Source organism: Chaetodon auriga, chromosome 2 (genome assembly GCF_051107435.1).
Source record: "Chaetodon auriga isolate fChaAug3 chromosome 2, fChaAug3.hap1, whole genome shotgun sequence".
NCBI classification, from domain to species: Eukaryota; Metazoa; Chordata; class Actinopteri; order Chaetodontiformes; family Chaetodontidae; genus Chaetodon; species Chaetodon auriga.
In genome coordinates, this window is record NC_135075.1 from 13,624,614 (window position 1) to 13,642,857 (window position 18,244).

The 18,244-nt window shown below is 41.0% G+C and overlaps 2 protein-coding genes across 2 annotated transcripts; one reads left to right on the forward strand and one right to left on the reverse strand.

Moving 5' to 3' along the window:
- Positions 1–1,744: 1,744 nt before the first annotated feature.
- On the forward strand, positions 1,745–7,777 carry LOC143327311 (sodium- and chloride-dependent neutral and basic amino acid transporter B(0+)-like). The gene is made up of 15 exons (XM_076741590.1): positions 1,745–1,783; positions 2,481–2,625; positions 2,718–2,849; positions 3,414–3,575; positions 3,893–4,007; positions 4,095–4,227; positions 4,364–4,504; positions 4,948–5,083; positions 5,310–5,402; positions 5,492–5,617; positions 5,745–5,863; positions 5,999–6,098; positions 6,862–6,971; positions 7,401–7,568; positions 7,700–7,777. Exons 1-15 carry the CDS (start codon positions 1,745–1,747, stop codon positions 7,775–7,777), a joined length of 1,797 nt encoding a protein of 598 aa, XP_076597705.1.
- A 1,916-nt stretch (positions 7,778–9,693) lies between these two features.
- Positions 9,694–12,329, reverse strand: LOC143330848 (acidic mammalian chitinase-like). The gene is made up of 11 exons (XM_076747609.1): positions 12,305–12,329; positions 12,126–12,155; positions 11,827–12,028; positions 11,639–11,695; positions 11,384–11,549; positions 10,991–11,115; positions 10,767–10,890; positions 10,499–10,681; positions 10,263–10,382; positions 10,037–10,175; positions 9,694–9,953 (listed from the first exon to the last, which is right to left on the reverse strand). The coding sequence occupies exons 1-11, from the start codon at positions 12,327–12,329 to the stop codon at positions 9,694–9,696; spliced, it is 1,431 nt and encodes a 476-aa protein (XP_076603724.1).
- Between the last annotated feature and the right edge of the window lie 5,915 nt (positions 12,330–18,244).

Here is an 18,244-nt window from a genome sequence, read left to right on the forward strand (position 1 = left end):
AAAAAAAAATGTGTACACTGCACACGCACAAAAACTGACACAAACAAACAACTCGAGCACTGAGTACATTTAATTGTAAAGGCTGTCCTATAGTGAGTGTGACGTGATCTTATCACATTTAAGTTAGTGTGTGTTATCACATTATTATCCAAGCACCATATTTGTTGCACTTCTTCAAAATGAGCTCAAATGCATCTGCTGGCATGAGTGTTTTTGTGCTTAGATAAGGGTAGCAGTGCTTTCATAGGTCACTTTTTCTTCTTCTGGGACCAAACTGACTATTGTCACTGCATATCTTTAACCTGTAAAACTGCCCAAAACTCAGGCATGGACACAACCAGCACTGACAGGTTACAATATCTACATACCACCTCCTAAAGTTCACTGAGTAAAGCATTATAGCACAAAAACCAAAGTGGTTATTGTCATACAGACATGTGCGTAGTGTCAATCTTTCATCTAACATTCTGCAACAAAATGCTGAACTTTTTAACCTCAGTGAGGTTTGCACCATACAAAAATGTCATTATTAGTTCCTCAGTAACCCAAAGGAGGAAAGAAAAAATGACATCTGAGAGTTAGTGAAGCAGCGGAATTACACAAAGGATAATGCAGCTCTTCCACAATGAAAAATGAGTTGTTTACATATTGGGTATGGTCTGACAATGTGAAAATGACAATGGAAAACAATGTGATGCAAAGCTGTGAGGGCTTTATTATTCATTTAGCTTATACCCCGTGGTATAATATATCGTATGTATATATTCACTCAATCTACTCCACTATATTTCCACTACATTAATCTGACAGACATGGTTACTAGTTACTTTTCAGCTCAACACTGTATCGGTAAAAGATAAGATCAGTTTATAAAATCTATAGATTAAACTATTCACATCTCTATACTGACAACATCAAATAGGTCAGTAAAACAGTAATATTTTTAAAAAGTATTTAGCTACTTTTATCAGTTAAACCACCAAGTCCGTTGATATAGGCGTATTAACATTTTGATGATTTACGCAACGGATACAGTCACTGATCTAATTAGGATGTGAACTGTTGAAATAATAGCTGAGGAAAGCTGCCTTTGTTTACACAAAACCTTGAAACCTTAAACTCAAACGCAGACTGCAGACAGGTTCACCTCCAGCTGACAGCCAGCCTGTCTCTCTGACACAAGTCTTTGCCAAGGAGGTTTTTTGTGACTTTTCATGTTTCTGTTGAGCCATTTGAATTTTCTTCTCCAGATCATCAGAAACAGATAAAACAAAATGTTGAAACATGGCATCAACATTTCTAACGATCCTTCTACTCATGTTGATCAGGTAGGATTTCAGACATCTGTTACTGAATGAATAACTGTATCATACACTGTACTATACGTACCTTAAATAGTGTATATATATTTAACAATTTTAAAACTGAGTATTTATTTATCACAATGTTCTGCACACTATTAACAGAGGTCATATTCTCTTATTTTTCTCTTCCGCTTGTGCAACACATGGTTAAATTTTCAATAATATAGCTAATATATAGCTGTGTTATAGACGGCTCTTGCCCTTTAGTGTACCACCAAAGTTAATATGAGAACAGCAGGACCGTTCGTCATTCATCAAAAGTAACTTTTGCTCCGACCTTTTCTTTGGTATTTGGAAAAATTTAACATTTGCTTCTAGGCACTCCATTCAACTTCTCCAGCATTTGCTAAAGTCACTGAACTCTTCCATCCTTATCTAACATGACTGACATGGAGGTGGTGACAGGTATCATTCAAAAAGTACTCAGATCTTTCAGGTCTACTATAGCAAAAGTACTAATACCACACTGTAAAAATACTCTGTTCCAAGTACAAGTCCTGCATTGAAAATGTTAAAATTCAGTTAGGTAAAAGTATGTAAGTATAATCAGGAAAATGTTAAGTTAGGTAGTCAACTCATGCAGAAAAATGGCCTCTGTGGGTATTTTACTGTGGAGGTGGAGCTCATTTTAAAACTATAACTTGTAAACTACACTAGTTAGACTGCAGCTAATGAAAATGGATTGATCTGCACATTATTTTCTTGATGCATCGATTGATTAGTCAATTTGTAAGAATTCAGAAAATACAGAGAAATGCCGTTGCAAGTAATCGGAGGTCAAAGTGACAACTCCAACAGTCCGAAAACAATCAAAAACAAATCATTATAAAAATAACTGAAAAGAAAAGCAGAAAATCCATACATTAGTCAGGCTGGAATCAGGAAATTCTGTTTGTATTGTTGACCAAATTTTTCAGATAGTTGCCAAATAATTTTCTGTCAATCAATTAACTAATTGTTTCAGCTGTGCTTCTGCATAAACTTTGTATAGCATTAGTACAATGGTTCAGAGCAATTCTTATATTGCATACATCCTTTATTGTTCATGGACTTAATTTGTACCATAGATAATATCTAACAAGTTAGAAACCTTTATTTTAACTCTATTTTGAGCAGGACCCTCATACCGAGGATGGTGACGAGAATCCTGAGCGGGGAAACTGGACCAACAAGACAGAGTACATGCTCTCTATGATTGGCTTTGCTATTGGCCTGGGAAATATCTGGAGATTTCCATATCTAGCCTACAGGAATGGAGGGGGTAATTATTTGCCATCAGTGTTTAGAGAGTCATTATCATAACACTGTTGTAAGTGTTATGAATGTCATGAAAGCTTGTATCCCTGTGAGCAGGTGCCTTTCTCATTCCCTATTTCCTGATGTTGGTTTTGTGTGGAATTCCTATTTTCGCCCTGGAAAGTGCCATCGGTCAGTTTTGCAGCCAGGGCCCAATAAATGTGTGGAGAGCAGTGCCAATACTGAAGGGTAAGCCTGAGAGACCCCAATGATGAAGACCAAGATAATGAGTGTGGTTGATGTTTTCTGTTGTAAAATGCTGTTCATCTATTAGGTTGAAAATAAAATGTAAGTGTCAGAGATACATTGCAAAATTATTGTAAAAAGGGCTGCAAATTTCAGTTATTCATGCAGCAATGAGCCACATTTGAAAACCTGGAACCCTGTTTAGACGGATAAATGTCCAGCAGATTAGACAGCTCGTGGTTGAAGCACTCATGCACTTGACTCTTTATTAAAGTAGTTTATGTTTCTGTGAAACTAGTAGCAGCAGGTAGTGTGCGTGCCTCTCTGTGTGAAGCTTGCATGTTCATCTAAGGACAGTTCAGACATCCTTAGAATGGTGTGAATGGTTGTTTGTTTCTATATGTTGCCCTGCAATCGACTGGAGACCGGTTCAGGGTGTACACCGCCTCTCGCCCGATGACAGCTGGGATAGGCTCCAGCCCCCCCGCAACCCCGAAAGGGATAGGCGGTATGGAAGATGAATGAATGAATAATTATAAGTGCATTATAATCTATTATCTTTTCCAGGCGCAGGCATTGCCATGGTTATGGGGAATGCAATACAATCAATTTACTACAACGTCATCGTCGCCTACGGCCTGTACTACCTGTTTGCCTCCTTCCAGTCTCCCCTGCCGTGGTCCAGCTGCTTCAGCTGGGCTGACAGTCACTGCAGCGACACGCCGATAGGTGCTTTTCCACTCATCATCTCTACTTGTGAAGATATGCTGATCAAATCTGTCCCTCCTGACCTTAGTCCCATGTCCACTTTTAACTGAGGTGAACTAAACCGAACTGGTAGAGCATAATTTGGTAAAGATGAAAAATACTGCAGAAAATATCCTCAAACCTATTTAAGATGCGTAGTTAAGTGTCTTTTACCAGTATCAAGCACCATGGGCCCATGTAATGTAAAGACTGCATCTCAGGATTTGATATTATTATACACCCATCACATAGACAGATATTTTATGCAAGTCATTCCCTGGTCCTCTGTCCTTTTCCAGTGTATTGCAATGTAAGTGGAGTTTTAGTGGCCAACTGGACTCAGGAAAACAGCACTTGTCCTTCATCCCACATCATCACAGTTCCAGTACAGAGCCCGACTGAGCAGTACTGGGAGTAAGAATCACAGTCATGCAAACAAACACAAATACACACACTTGTCGAACTGCTGTGGCTGAACAGTCAGATGTCTCTCCTCCTCAGTCGCAAGGCTCTGCAGAGATCCAGTGGTCTAGATGAAACAGGACCAGTAGTTTGGCACTTGGCCCTCTGTCTGCTGCTGAGCTCCATACTTTCTGCTGCAGCGCTCATCAGAGGCATCAAGTCATCAGGGAAAGTAAGTCAACACCACCTCATAGCAGTCCTTGTCCACAGTTTGTGAAGATCAACCTCCAGTAAACCACAACAAGATTTTGATGCTGTCATGGACATGCCATGGTCCATGAACTCATTTTTGGCTTTTGTCTTTCCAGGTTATGTATTTCTCAGCTACATTTCCTTATGTGGTGATTCTGATCCTGCTGATCAGAGGTGTGACACTAGAGGGAGCTAGAGACGGTATAGAGTTTTACATTGGCTCCCAATCCAATTGGACTAAACTGACCGAAGCACAGGTAAGAACCCAGCCATTGCAGCTAGACCTTAAGAGCCTAAGTGCTAATTTCAGCATGCTAACAGGCTCGCAGGTTTAATGTTTACCATATACATTTATATATATATTCAGCAAAGTTGCTGAACATATATGAACCTCAAGATGATGCTGATGGGAAAGTCAATAATTTGCAGGTATTTCATCATAAATCAAAGTATTGGAAAAATTAACCTTCTGACATGGATTTAGCTGTTGAGACATTTCACTGAAAATCATAAATGTGAATCTCATGGTAGTGCTAGAGGAAACATCAGGGATCCATGAATGTGTGCACAACATTTCATGAACCAAAGTGTTGGACTAGATCAACATTGCCATTCCTACACACGCCACTAGCATGACTGAAAAGAGTGCTTAAGTTTGCAATCATACATCATTCTTTAAAAAACTGTTGCTGTGTTTTAGGTGTGGAAGGATGCAGCAACTCAGACTTTTTTTTCCCTATCCCTTGCTTCGGGTGGAGTTTTAACTCTTGCTTCCTATAGCAAGTTCCACAACAACATCTTCCTGGACTCAGTTGTCGTAACCCTCTTTAACCATGGTAGGAAAACACCATTTCAGCTGAAGCACTATTTAAAATCAAGTTTATTTATCTCGCTAGATCTGAGCTGTGAGGAAAGGTCATTTTTTATATAGGAGGCCAGGAGGTACAATAGCTTCATTGTCTACCTGAGCAGGTACAAATACTGTAAATCTCCATTACTGTGAAATAGAGTGTGTGTTCTCTAAACTGATTAGTATCTGTGAGTATTTTCCCCTCTTCCTAGGTACCAGTGTGTTTGCAGGCATTGCCATCTTTTCAATTCTGGGTCATATGGCTCACATCTATGGACAGCCTGTAGGATCGGTGGTGAAGGAAGGTCGGACACCTATAATACTGCTTACTTTTTAAAAATGTCAGAAAGCAGCTGTATGTTCTCTTATGCTTTGTTTCTTAATCTTTGTGCAGGATTTGGCCTGGCATTCATCGCTTACCCTGACGCTTTGTCTAGGCTTCCCATTTCTACTCTCTGGTCTATCCTGTTTTTTTTTATGGTTTTCATAGTTGGCCTGGACTCTCAGTTCACACAATTAGGTGAGATTGTCTTTTACCAGCGGCCCTGCTATCATAACTCGCTAACTGGCATACATGTAGATCTCAACATGACTGTTCCAAATGATCTTTTTCACTCACTGATTCCCATCTGTCTTCTTGTCATCAGAGGTGATCACCACCTGCCTGTGTGATTTCCTCCCTGAAGTCACCAAATCCAAACGTGCTTTATTGACTATAGTGACATGTTGCATCACCTACCTCCTTGGTCTGCCATGCGTCACAAGGGTACTGCAGATCTGCTGATAGTAACGTTAGTACTACTGCCTGATATTATTACTATGCTTACCTGCAGTGTGTGTGTGTGTGTGTGTGTGTGTGTGTTTGTGTGCGCGCGCGTGTGCGTGCATGTGTCTGGCATAGGCAGGAATATACTGGGTGACACTAATGGACCAGTTTGCTAGCGGCCTGGTGCTGCTTTTCTTGGCTCTCATAGAGGTCATTGGCATCGTCTACATATATGGTAAATATAAATGAAAACTATAGTGACACATTAAAATCCTAAACTAACCTTTACATGTTGTTCCATTGGCTTGGCTGTATTTACTGAATAGTGCAGTCATAGTAGTTGTCATAAATCTGTCTATGCTGCTCAAAGCACCCAGTTTGTCTTCTAAGTTGTTCTCGTAGTTTAGGCTAAATTTTACATGTTAATTAAAGTTTAAGGATGCTGATATTCCATATTTTTTTATCTGTCAGTCAACAAATTCCATGAAAAGACCAAGACCAGATTTTAATTTCTCAGAACTTTCTGTCATCCGATTGAAGAGGTAAATTGAGTGACAAATATACTCATTTTTAAACAAGACAAAGAGTTTAAACCTCGCAGCAACAGCTCTGCGAGGCTGTACCCAGCAGTGCTATGAGCTAAATGCTCACATCAGCATGCTATCATGTTCATGGAGACAATGTTAACATGCTGATGTTAAGCAGAGACAATATTTACCATGGTCACTAATTTGCTTTTGCATGTTAAGCAAATGATAGCCAACTTCACAATAAGCTATTACCTTCTCTGGGGAAATGGACGTGTTGAGGATCAGATAACCAAAGATCGATTTGACCTCTTTTAATATGACAGTGATTCTTCATGGCTAAAAATGTTGTGGCTGACACTTTGACTAGCAGTTGACTGAGTGACTGATTTACTCATCAGCACCAGCAGTGAGACAGCTCTCTACTGACCTGAGTTGTACAAACATGCATGTTTTTCTCACGCATTGCAGGAGGGAACCGCCTGGTTAAAGACATTGAGATGATGGTTGGAAAAAAGAGCTTTTGGTTCTGGTTGTTTTGGAAAGCATGTTGGTTCTTCATCAGCCCCTGCATCATTGTGGTGAGTATTACCTCTCTTTAGTTCTTCTCCTTTATGTTGTACTGCAGAAATACAATCTTTAACAGACACTCACAGACGCACACTTCTTGAAGGCTTTAAGCACTTTTTGAAGGCTTTAGGCCAATGTAAGCCTGTACGCTCTATTTTGTTTTGGCGGTAATCTGGACATTGACGTGACAGAACAAAATTTATTTTAAAAATGTATTGAGGTGAAGTAACTGTATTTTATAGCTGAGTGACCAGAGTGCCATTGAAGAAAACAAACTGAAACTGATAATATTGTCGACACAGAGGGTAAATACATCAAATTCATCAAAGCTGAGGCTTGGCGTAAAGACAAGAATGGGGTGGTCCAGAGAGCTGCTGCAACAATCTCTCAATCTATGAATGTGATTGTCATGTTCACCAATAACTTTTTTTTTAATCTAGGTGGTCCTAAGCTGGTCTCTCATAACCTTTGTGCCGCCAAGCTATGGAAACATCCAGTACCCAGACTGGGGCTTGGCTCTGGGCTGGTGCATACTTGTGTTCATTATCATCTGGATCCCTGTCATCGCTCTGTATAAAATGATCCGATTAGAGGGCAATCTCTGGAAGGTGGGTGTGTTGTCTTGTACAATACAAGAAGTATTTAAAGCAGGCTAAGATTTTCTTTTGTGCATTTCATGCTGCAATGGCCTAAGTGTGGGCCCACATTTGTGATCCTAATTGCACCATACTGTCTGCAGGGTCTGAAGTCACTGTGTTCTCCCTCTGAGGAATGGCATCCCTACCTGGAAGTCCATCGAGGAGAACGCTACCGCTGAAAAAGAGCAGTGTCAACAAATGATAAGCAAATGTAAATATAAGATAGACAAGTTACTACAGTATGACTATACCTTCCCGAAGGAATACTCTCAAAGCAAATGCTAAACTAAATGTTATATGCAGCTCACAGCTTTTACGTGCTTTGGATGTGCTTACACAGACATAAACTGCTTTTCAAGCAGTTGGCTTTAGTCAAGGATTAACACTCATATATAGTAGAATCTTTGGCCATGAAAAAGCAGACGGACTTCCACATTAGTTTCCTTTTGAGCCACCTCCTCAAAGCCCTGCCATTATCAGTGAATTTAAAGGCTCTCTTATTATTAACCACTGCTGTAATGAGTGGTTTGTGTTAAGTTGTTTGTCCAGATTTCACGACAGCTACCTCATACATACCAACATACCTAATGGATAATTTCAGGTTTATGACACCAGATGTCCGTTGCCTGAGGTCCGAAATGCTTAGAATTCCTCCACAGTAAACCTGAATGGTGCTAAATAATTTATTTTCTCAATACACCATCCTAATTGTTTGAAGGCTATAATTTCAAGCTGATAGTTTTCAGACTCTTTCTACATATCAGGGGGTAATTGTAGTTTGCTTTTAAACCCTTCTAAACTCTAAACTCTTCTCTAAAGTCCATCTGTTGTTATCATACTTTAAAGAGCTCCATCTGGTGATATTCTAGCACAAAAAGGTCCAAGTTCCAGAGACTACATGTTGTGTTTTTTTGCTTTCTGATGAAATTTGTTAAATTCTATGTCCTTATCCCTTTAAAAATGTATTTCTTACCCCATTTAGCGTCTTACTTCTATCTCTGGCCTTCCCAATTTGACTCTGCCTTGTAGGATGTGGTAGCTAGTAACTTAACATTCCCCCGATCCAAAAAAAAAAAAAAAAAAAAGCTGATTATGGGAATCTGCATGTCACATCAGGAGGAGAGAGCACAAAACTTCACACTTAGTGAAATAATAATTCAGCTAATCTTGCATTGCTATAAAATCATACTTAAGCAGAGGTTCTACGAAACATGTTAAAAATCGTCTCCAAGACCAGAATGTCTAGAATTCATTAATTTTGAGTCATATTGGCATGACAAAAAATAAAGCAAGTGAATTATGTCATTTCATAAACAAATGGCTTACTGTCTCTGGGACCATTGCTGTTGACTTATTCTCTATGTATCATGTAATGGCTTGCATGAATTGTACATCTGGTTTTGTATCTTGCTTTCTGAAAAAGTTCCAAAAAGACTGAATGAAGCCAATGGTGCTGTCACTGCTTTGATAACTACGACTGCAATAATGACCTACAGGGTGTCACATGATGAGTAGGAACAACATTCCTCCTGCTGTAAAACTGTAGTATTACCTTATAAACCAATCAAAAGCTTTTGTTATGGTGTGTAGTGTCCACATGTTGCGGTGAGAATATGTGGTCAGGTGTGTTGTCTTTTTCAGTCATTGTCTTTCTGCTACTATGCTTTAACTGCTTTATGTTTTAACTGAATTTTGCCATAGTTTTATCTTCAGTGACTACTGCTGTCAATCATGTTTGTCTTTACTTGCTAAATACAAAGTCCACTTTCATGCTGTACTGCTCTGTGCGATACAAAAGAGAGAATAAATGGATGAATAAACATTTTGCTCATGTTTGATGCTCAAAGTGCTGCAATGAATAACTTCATTTCGATTTGTGGTTTTATAACTTCACTGACGGAAAACAAACACAAGGCACACAAACCATCACTGGTTTTCAAGTTGGTTTATATGTGGTGTTTACGTAGGTTACAGCAGTGACAGGTGTGACAGAGCTGTTCTTGAATGGGTCTTAGTTAGATGGTCTTATGTTACATGACAGTTGACCCAGCTCCTAACTTAAGAACAATCAGCATGAAGTTAAACCATGGATTGTTTAAGCCCAGTTGCAGCACTTGCAGGTGTCATCGAACACCAGGCCAGTAGGGCAGTGTTGGACGTATGTATTTCCCTGCTCACAGTGATAGAAGTAGCTCTTGTTGGTTGGGTAAGGGTAGAGTCCGTTAGACTTGCCAGCGCAGAATCCAGATCCTGTGCTGCTTCCACCACCACCGCTGCTGCCGCCGCTGTCAGGCTGCGGCGTTGCCTGCTGGGTTGGTGTGACTGGATTCAGGGGGCCAGTGCCAGGACTGCAGGCTGAGGAGGGAAATTAAAGAAATTCATAAGATCGAAACGTCCTCAATATGTTTATTACCAGAAAATGTGTGGTTCATGCATACAAGCTCCAGATCCCAGTCCACTCTTGATGGTGTTGATCAGGGGGTATTTTCCCTGGCCACAGAAAGTGCCACTGAAGTCATCCATAGCCAAACTCCACACCATGGCTCCACCAAAACCATTCTGCTGCAACCACTGAGTCTGTAGAGTGGATGAAAGGTGAAATCAAACATTGAATAACCTTAAATGTTTGCGACAGGAATTTGGGTAATGAAATAAACTTCATACCTTAATCTGGAAGCTCTTAACATTGTCATATCCAAGCCAGGTTCCCTGATTGTAGGCATATGGCACATCCTGGGGGCTGTCCCAAGCCTGAGTGGCTCCTTGCTTCAGGAAAGTGCAGATCTAATGGGAGGGAGAGATTTACAGTTAGGGATCCACACAATATATGTGCATACAGTACATTTTCCTGTCTTATAGTATATGCACGCACAAACAGATTCAGAAAAAGAAGTATAAACCTCATAGTAGGCCAGCATGCCGGCCTGACGAGTGTAAGGTCCAGCAGCTCCGGCTCCACTGGCAGGAGCTCCCACAGCTGTATTAGAGGAGGCCAGAAGGAAGGTGTGGCCATAGGTGGGGAAACCAACCAGCAGCTTCCCTCCTGGGGCACCATTGCTCTTCCAGTAGTTCATAGCATAGTCCTACACATGCGAGAGCACAGGTAGGTGTGAGTGTCTGTTCTGTCATAAAATGTTCAATTAATTCACAGCAGCAGCTCTCACTCACCACATTCAAGTAGACCATAGACCCCTGGTCAGCAGGACCCTTGTACAGGGGGCTGTTCTCTCCAACAGTGGGATCCCCTGAAGTGTGGAAGTCATAGGTCATGACGTGGAAGTAGTCCAGCACCCTGGCAGACAGACGTGAGGATTGATTTTTAGTAATGGCTGTCATCTGTAGAACAAATGTGAGGGTGTGTATTGTTTGCATGTTTCTGCTCATGTACTCACGCTCCAAGCGGGGCTATCTGGTACGCAGAGTCGATGGTTGTCTTTCCCGCAGAGACAGCAGCAGTCAGCAGCAGACGGGGACGGTTGGTATTCTTGCCCTCCTCCTCAAAGGCACTCATCAGCTCCTACAGACGGGTGAGGAGAGAGAAAAAGTTACACTTTATGTCTCATTGCATTTCTTAAACTTAAACTGAGAAAGTTCTGGATCTTTATTTCAATGACATTTGATGACTGTATTTCAGCCAAAGCCCTTAACAAGAAAAAGCCTACACAGTGTATATGTGGGTTTATAAGTGAGGGGCTACCACAGAAATGGCGGCTTGCCTACTTCCACTGACAACCTGACTTTGTCTGTAGCCAGAAAGTGAATATATATATAATAATATAACCGACCTGAACCAGGACGGTAAAGAGCTGCTTATCCTCAGCCGGGGAGCCACGGGAACCAGGGTATTCCCAGTCGATATCCAGACCGTCAAACTGGTACTGGCGCAGGAACGTGATGGCACTGTTGATGAAGGTCTGACGATTGGCAGCAGAGGAAACCATAGTACTGAACCTGGAGACAGAAAGACAGTCAGAGTGCTTCTACCTGTGCAACAAGTTCATCTTGGTGAGAGTATTGATGCTCATTTTATCACTACTTACTTCTGAGTACCAAAGTTCCATCCTCCAATAGCCAACAGAGTCTTCAGGTTGCTGTTCCTGCAAGCAGCAACACAATCTACCTTAACCTCTCACTGTTAACATGTGTGCATGCATGCTTGTATACTTATATGTATTAATGTGTGTGTTCGCGTGTGCTAGAGTCACACGCTGAGCATATGTATACTAACTGGTTCTTCAGGGCCTGGAACTGTCCGTAGAGGGTCACATCGTTCCACTCGGTGGTTGTGATCATGTTGTTGTTCATTCCGGCAAAGGCATAGATGAGGTGGTCACAGAGACATGGGTCGATGTTGGTGGGCAAAAACTTGCCTGCTCCAGGACGGTACTGTGCCCAGTTAGTGAAATAACAGGAGAGGATGTAGGATGATCCTGCAACATATGGAACGATTCATCTTACATTATGTTACCAACTTAAATTTGTCAACATGTATCACACTAACAGTGAATGGATAACAGATATAATTACCAAGCTGCATGTGCAGCAGGAGAACCAGTCCTGCAGAGTGAAGAGACAGAATTAAAGAGAGTGAGGAGGAGGCAAGTTAAATAGATAATGAGAATCAATCTGCATTATGCACAAGATAAAATTAAGTTCAAATGTGTAGTAGCAAAGTTTTAGAAGTTTCTATTCAGAGCTCATCCTACCGACACAGATAAGCAGCTTGCCCATGTTGCCTCTGTGAAACCTGAGGACCAGCAGAATCTTTTATACTGTTGATTTCCTTCACATATCTGCAATATCTGAAAAATACGTTTGATGTGGTTTGACTACAAAGCATAACTCAAGGTCAAACTCATTGATTTGTTTGGTCAACGTTACATTCAAGTGACCATAATAACCTTCAAGTACCTTTTGATAATGATATCTGATTAAATGAGACATTTTCAAGGTTACCAACTGCTGTTGGTAAATGAAGTTTTTAAGTTTAAACTTTGCTTTGTATTTCCACCATGTGTGTCAGTATTCTGAGTACATAGCTGGTTAATGAATATTTCTAATATCTAGATGTAACAGATTTTTATGAAAGCTCTTGGTGAATTTCACTACAACCCAGTAGTGACATTATATAATTTACCATTTACATAAGTTGCGTAAGTTGTTTGATACTGTGTTTACATGAACATGAGGACAGGTCTGTTTACTCACCGGTCCTCATGTTGCACTTATCACCTGAGCACATGGTGTAACACCAGTTGTTACTGCTAGTCTTTCCCTGGAATTAGCTGCAGGGTTGCAGTTGCAGTAGAAAGAGGCTTTTTGTCCTGTCCTTGAATGTGGATCAGCAGTTTAATGACTGTAATGTGATGTGGATTGTGAAATTAGTCTCACGCTGCCCCTAAATCTTCATTAACAGACACTGACTGATAATGTTTTACTCTCAAAGGTGCCATTTATGCTCCATCTATGAAAGTCTAATTTTAGTTTGCTCATTGAGGGACATACATTTGCAGGTTTATCTGTAATTTGTAGCACTTAGTTATTTAGAAAGAAACAGTCACATTTTAAAAGGTTTAATTACAAGCTGAAAAAAGAAAATGTGCTTTATAAATAAAGTTAATCACAAACCAAACCCTTGTAGCATTTAAATAATGATTGGCATGAAATGGCACCACACACTAATAGGAACAAATGATCAGCATAAAGTGAAACATGGTACATGCTTCCCATTTGTGGATGTCCAGATGGTGGTGAATAATGTAAGACTGGCTGGACATTTAGAAGCCAAAGTAAACAGTGAGGGGCTTATGGGCAACTGGACCATCATATTTGTAAAAACTGATGAAGAAATAGACTGAATTAATGATTACAGATGGACCTCAACAATTGAAGTCCTGTTTACATAGAACCAAAAACCAAAAATGTCAACTTGTGTTCCATTAGAATAAATCCTCTGGACACCTTGGATATCCAGTTTCATGGCAATTCATTCAGTAGTTGTTGAGATATGTCAGTCTGGACCAAATTGGTGGACCGGGTGACATTGTCATGCCCAGAGACGCATTGTTGACTAAAAAAAACATAGGGCATACTATGAACACTGAGCCAGTATCTACTGCAGGTTTCCATATAATGCCATGAAATGCCATTTCCAGTACACACATAATCACCTCTGGGCAGCACAGCCAGTCCTTGCTTTTAATTGTTTTTCATTCTAAAAATGGTTTGAATGTCAGCAGCAAAGTGTTATCCCTGCCAACAGCTCAGTGCGAAACTACTTGATAATGCAGTGTGAAAAATACCAGCCCATTGCCTGCGAGTTTCAGCAGACTGCAGTTCATTCAGCCCATACCGTAGTCTATACTGTTTACTGTCTGTTTCATGTGGCACTGTTGCATCATTACTCATATGGCTGCATATTATGGGTTAATTTTAAAAGATTTTTCTTGTTATTTTTCACCCCAGCTACATTATCAAACCCACTGTAAGCCAGGAGGACATCTCTGGTGCTGCAGTTTTCATATGTGGGCATTTTGAAACGTCTGCTCGGATTTTCTTTTTATGCCAGCAGAAGTGATTTGAATGCAGTTGGAAAAAGGAAGAAATGGAGTCAACGTTTGGCCAATATTTAAATAATGACAATAAACTAACGTAGTTTACAGTCTGTGCATGAAAGGTTTGTGAGTAAATGGGCTCTGTATTAGATGTGCTACCACATCTCACCACCAGATAGAGTCAATAAGCCATGCACAGTCCATCAGTCCATTTTGGTCTCTTTTGTGAGGTGGTCCAGAATATAAGACGATTTATTCCTGGATCATATCACTCACCCTCTAGTGATGTTATCTGCTCGTTGAAATGGGCAAAACTTTTAAATATGCCCCGAGCAAAACGGGTTTTTAACTATGAAGCTACAGAGCTTCTTCCTTTTCGCTGCAGAGACAAAGTACACTGAGCTAACTGAACCACAAACCAAACTCTTTCACCATGGCAACCATGCACAGGGACACAGCAGATAAACACAGACCTGTTGCCATCTCCCACGCAATACACACAGCACACACACTTACACACCCACAGACACACACGCACATGCATGCATGCATGGGCACGCACACACATGATGATTAATCATAACTAATAACGTTGTCTTTGTGAGGAACTGAAACATCCATCTGTATAAAACGACATCCGACAACATCTCAGTGACACTGTGTGATCATGACACTCATTTCTATTTTCGGTTCTTTCCCAGCGAGGGAGCAGGTGTGATTAAGTTGTACAATTAGCAGTGGCTCTCTACAGTGTGGGTGTGATTTTTCTTGAACCTCCTCAGAGATGATGGAGTGCATATTTAAGGCACAACAAGTGTTGTTTTTTTTTTCTCTTTTCAGCTCAGAGAGTGTTAAACTGTACAGTGATGTCATCCTGTACATACTGTCAATAAAAACTTGATCAAAATGTGAATATAGTGCAAAATATGAGCAGCAGTCAGTGTTCACTTCCCTCCATCTATCTCTGCTCCTCTGCTCTCTCTCCCCCTCCACCCTCGCCCGCCCCCACCTCCCGCCTGCAAAAGGCAGGCTCCTCAACAAGCCATCGCTCTCAGATACTGTTGGGCTTGTCACCATGGCAGCAAATTCTCAATCACTTTGTCCTGGCCGTGTTTTCACGTGCACACATGCCCACGTACACATTTAGCTGTGAGGTGGGAGGATTGTCCTTGAGTCCTTGAGCATTCCCAGGTCCAGCTGGAGAACAGTCCACCTGCGAACAGAATCCAAATGCTGTGACAGGGAAGAGATGCCACGTCGAGCATTGGCACGCCACATTTTCAACACATGCAACCTCTGCCATCATGTGCTATTATGTCCAAGCTATACTAAAAACAAAGAGCCAATTGATTAATAATGCCAGTGAATCTGATTTAGGACCTTGGCTCTCTGACAGCTGAAAACACACTCTCAAATATTTGTCACGTGGTGCTACAAGGATGACTTCAATTCTGCTTCGTATCCTTAACATATGAGACACACGCTCCAGCATCATACATGATGCTGTATCTTCAGCCACGCTGCAAAATGAAAGTGTAAAGAAAAGATTTGAACGGCAGACGTGACTTGAATGTTCACGTGTCCTGTAGACGTCCCAGGCAGCTGACGTCAGCTCATGAAGATGAAATTAACAAACGGAGAAAAAGAAAGGTGAGACAGAGGAAGAAGTGAGGAGAGATGGGGGGATAGGCAGAGCTGATTTTCTTTCTCCAATAAAAGCGACAACCCCCCAGTGTTGCTATGGCGACCTCCTCTCTCTCCCTTCCTTTCAGCGAGTGACCACTTATCCTTGCTGCCTTTCAGTCAGCAGGGCATGTGGGTGTGTGTGCTTTTGTGTGTTGGCTCCTGAGTGAATCAAGCAAATGAAGGGGAAAGCCATTAGAGAGCCAAGTCAGACACACACGCGCGCGCGCACACACACACACACACACACACACACACACACAGACATGTACACACATACACACATACACAATTAATACACATTAATATAAGCCCACAAGCTGCAGACATGCTTCATACTTTAAGTTAGCTGACTCCTCTATTCTCTTCTTTTCCTTCTCTTTTCTTTTGCTCTTCTGTCTCACAGTATATTCTGCAGTTGCTCCTCTCTATCCTCCTTTTCTTTCTTTCACAACCGCTCTGCCTAATGTTTCAGTCACCACACACCCACTCAAATAAACACATATTCCCTCTCTCCACTTCCTGTAAATGGGAACTACAATGAAAAGAAAAACGAGGAGGATATATAGGGACCTATATGAGTGTGTCTGTCATTTTTATCCCCATTAGCGAAAGGTCAGCGATCATAAAAGCAAAAGGTGAATCCTATACCATAAAACAGAATCGCTTTGTCTTTGCACAGGCCCTCAGTTTTTTATATTTAACTCATAGCTCTTGTTTTCACACTGTGGAGGAACTGCTCAAAGTCTGCATGATTCAACGTCAGCGCTGGTGTATTTTTCATCACTGACCAGAGGCTGTGTTTCTACACCTCCCTTCACTCTTCACAAGCACTTCATTTAATAAGCTCTCTTAGTGCTAAAATAAAAAATGCATGTCCTCATGCAAGTTTCTGGCAGCTGTCAGCATTGTTTAACCCAGTAAAGACTCCGGATGTCATGCAGAATATCCACGTAGTCATTGGTTTCCAAATCTGCTGATCCAAAGATGTGATTTGGTACATGTGGCCTCAGAAACCACAAATGGTCAAATATATCTGTGTCGGTATGGTAGCAAAGACACGTGTGTCCTCATCATGTAGTTCTGTGGCCACAGGTAGAATATTTTGCATGTGTGAGGATTGGGTAGTGATTTTTCTGCACTTGTGTACAACTTAAGAAGAGATGCTGTGCAGTATAACAGACGAGTAGTAGTAGTAGTAGTAGTAGTACAATAGCTGTGCTTTGTAGAGTCTACTCAGTAAATGTGTTTTATTTGAGCTATAGGTTTCTTTCTGCAAGCATCCTGACACAATGGACACATGGATTACTGTAGCGATAGAAGGAAGTGCCTTTAAACCTGCATCAACAGATTTTTTGACCACCTGAGGGCAAAAGCAAGATGCACACTTACCACTCACATGTTATTGTCGTATTGAGCTGTAACATGTTAGCAAATAGTCGGCTGTGTATTCATCAATAAAGAGAGCAACATTATCATTGATTTGGAGTCTTGCATTTGCCCACATGGAGAATATAAGGCCAATATTGACTTTAAGCTCATTTAACTCTGTTTATGGTTTTTCTCACCAGCTCCTGAGGGAAATATGTGGCTCCTCAGAGGCTAACTGATCCACTATGTTCACCAGCTAGTCACTTTTCTGTAGTCGACTGTTACATTGTTAATATAAAAACACTGACTACAGCAGCTTTAAAAATGACATTTGGTAATAACCAAAACAAAACCAAACAAAACTGAACCAAGTCCTGATTCTGTGTTGAGACCTGTCACGCAGGTAGCAACCAGATTTAGGAACCAATGTGAAAGTCGCTTCAGTGCTGCATGAGCTCTCTACCTCACCCATCATCACATCTCACTGCACTAATTTGACAGTGCTTCAAGTCACATTTACTGTCAACACTCACATGTTCGCGGCTGCTTTAACTGCAGGTGCTCTTTGCACAAACTGCCGCTTCAGTCTCTACCTGCCTCACGCCATTTGTATGAAGTGCAGTGTGTCTTTTATTTCCAGGTTAATTACCACAGAGGGTAAATTACAGTGCTGCATGCATGCATGCTATTTACTGTATCATGTTCCTGCTGGACTGCTGCAGCCTGGAGCAATCTGCAGAGATGAGTTATACCTCCATCCCAGTACAGTCAAACTATATTGCCTTCATCATTTTCAATATATGGCCGGAGTAATGACACAAGTTATTCCTTACAGAGCTATGGTGATGTTATTGAAAATATATGCATGCTGCAGTAAGCCTGAGAGCCTCCCACCCTGTACACACATACTGGACTAAATGACTGTTCTTTCTTTCATAAATTACCACCAGCAGCCACCACCTGTCAATTTGGCATCATACAGGAGCTGTTGGAGAGAAAACACTGAGTCTGCTGGAATTGTAGAAATGTAATAAACAA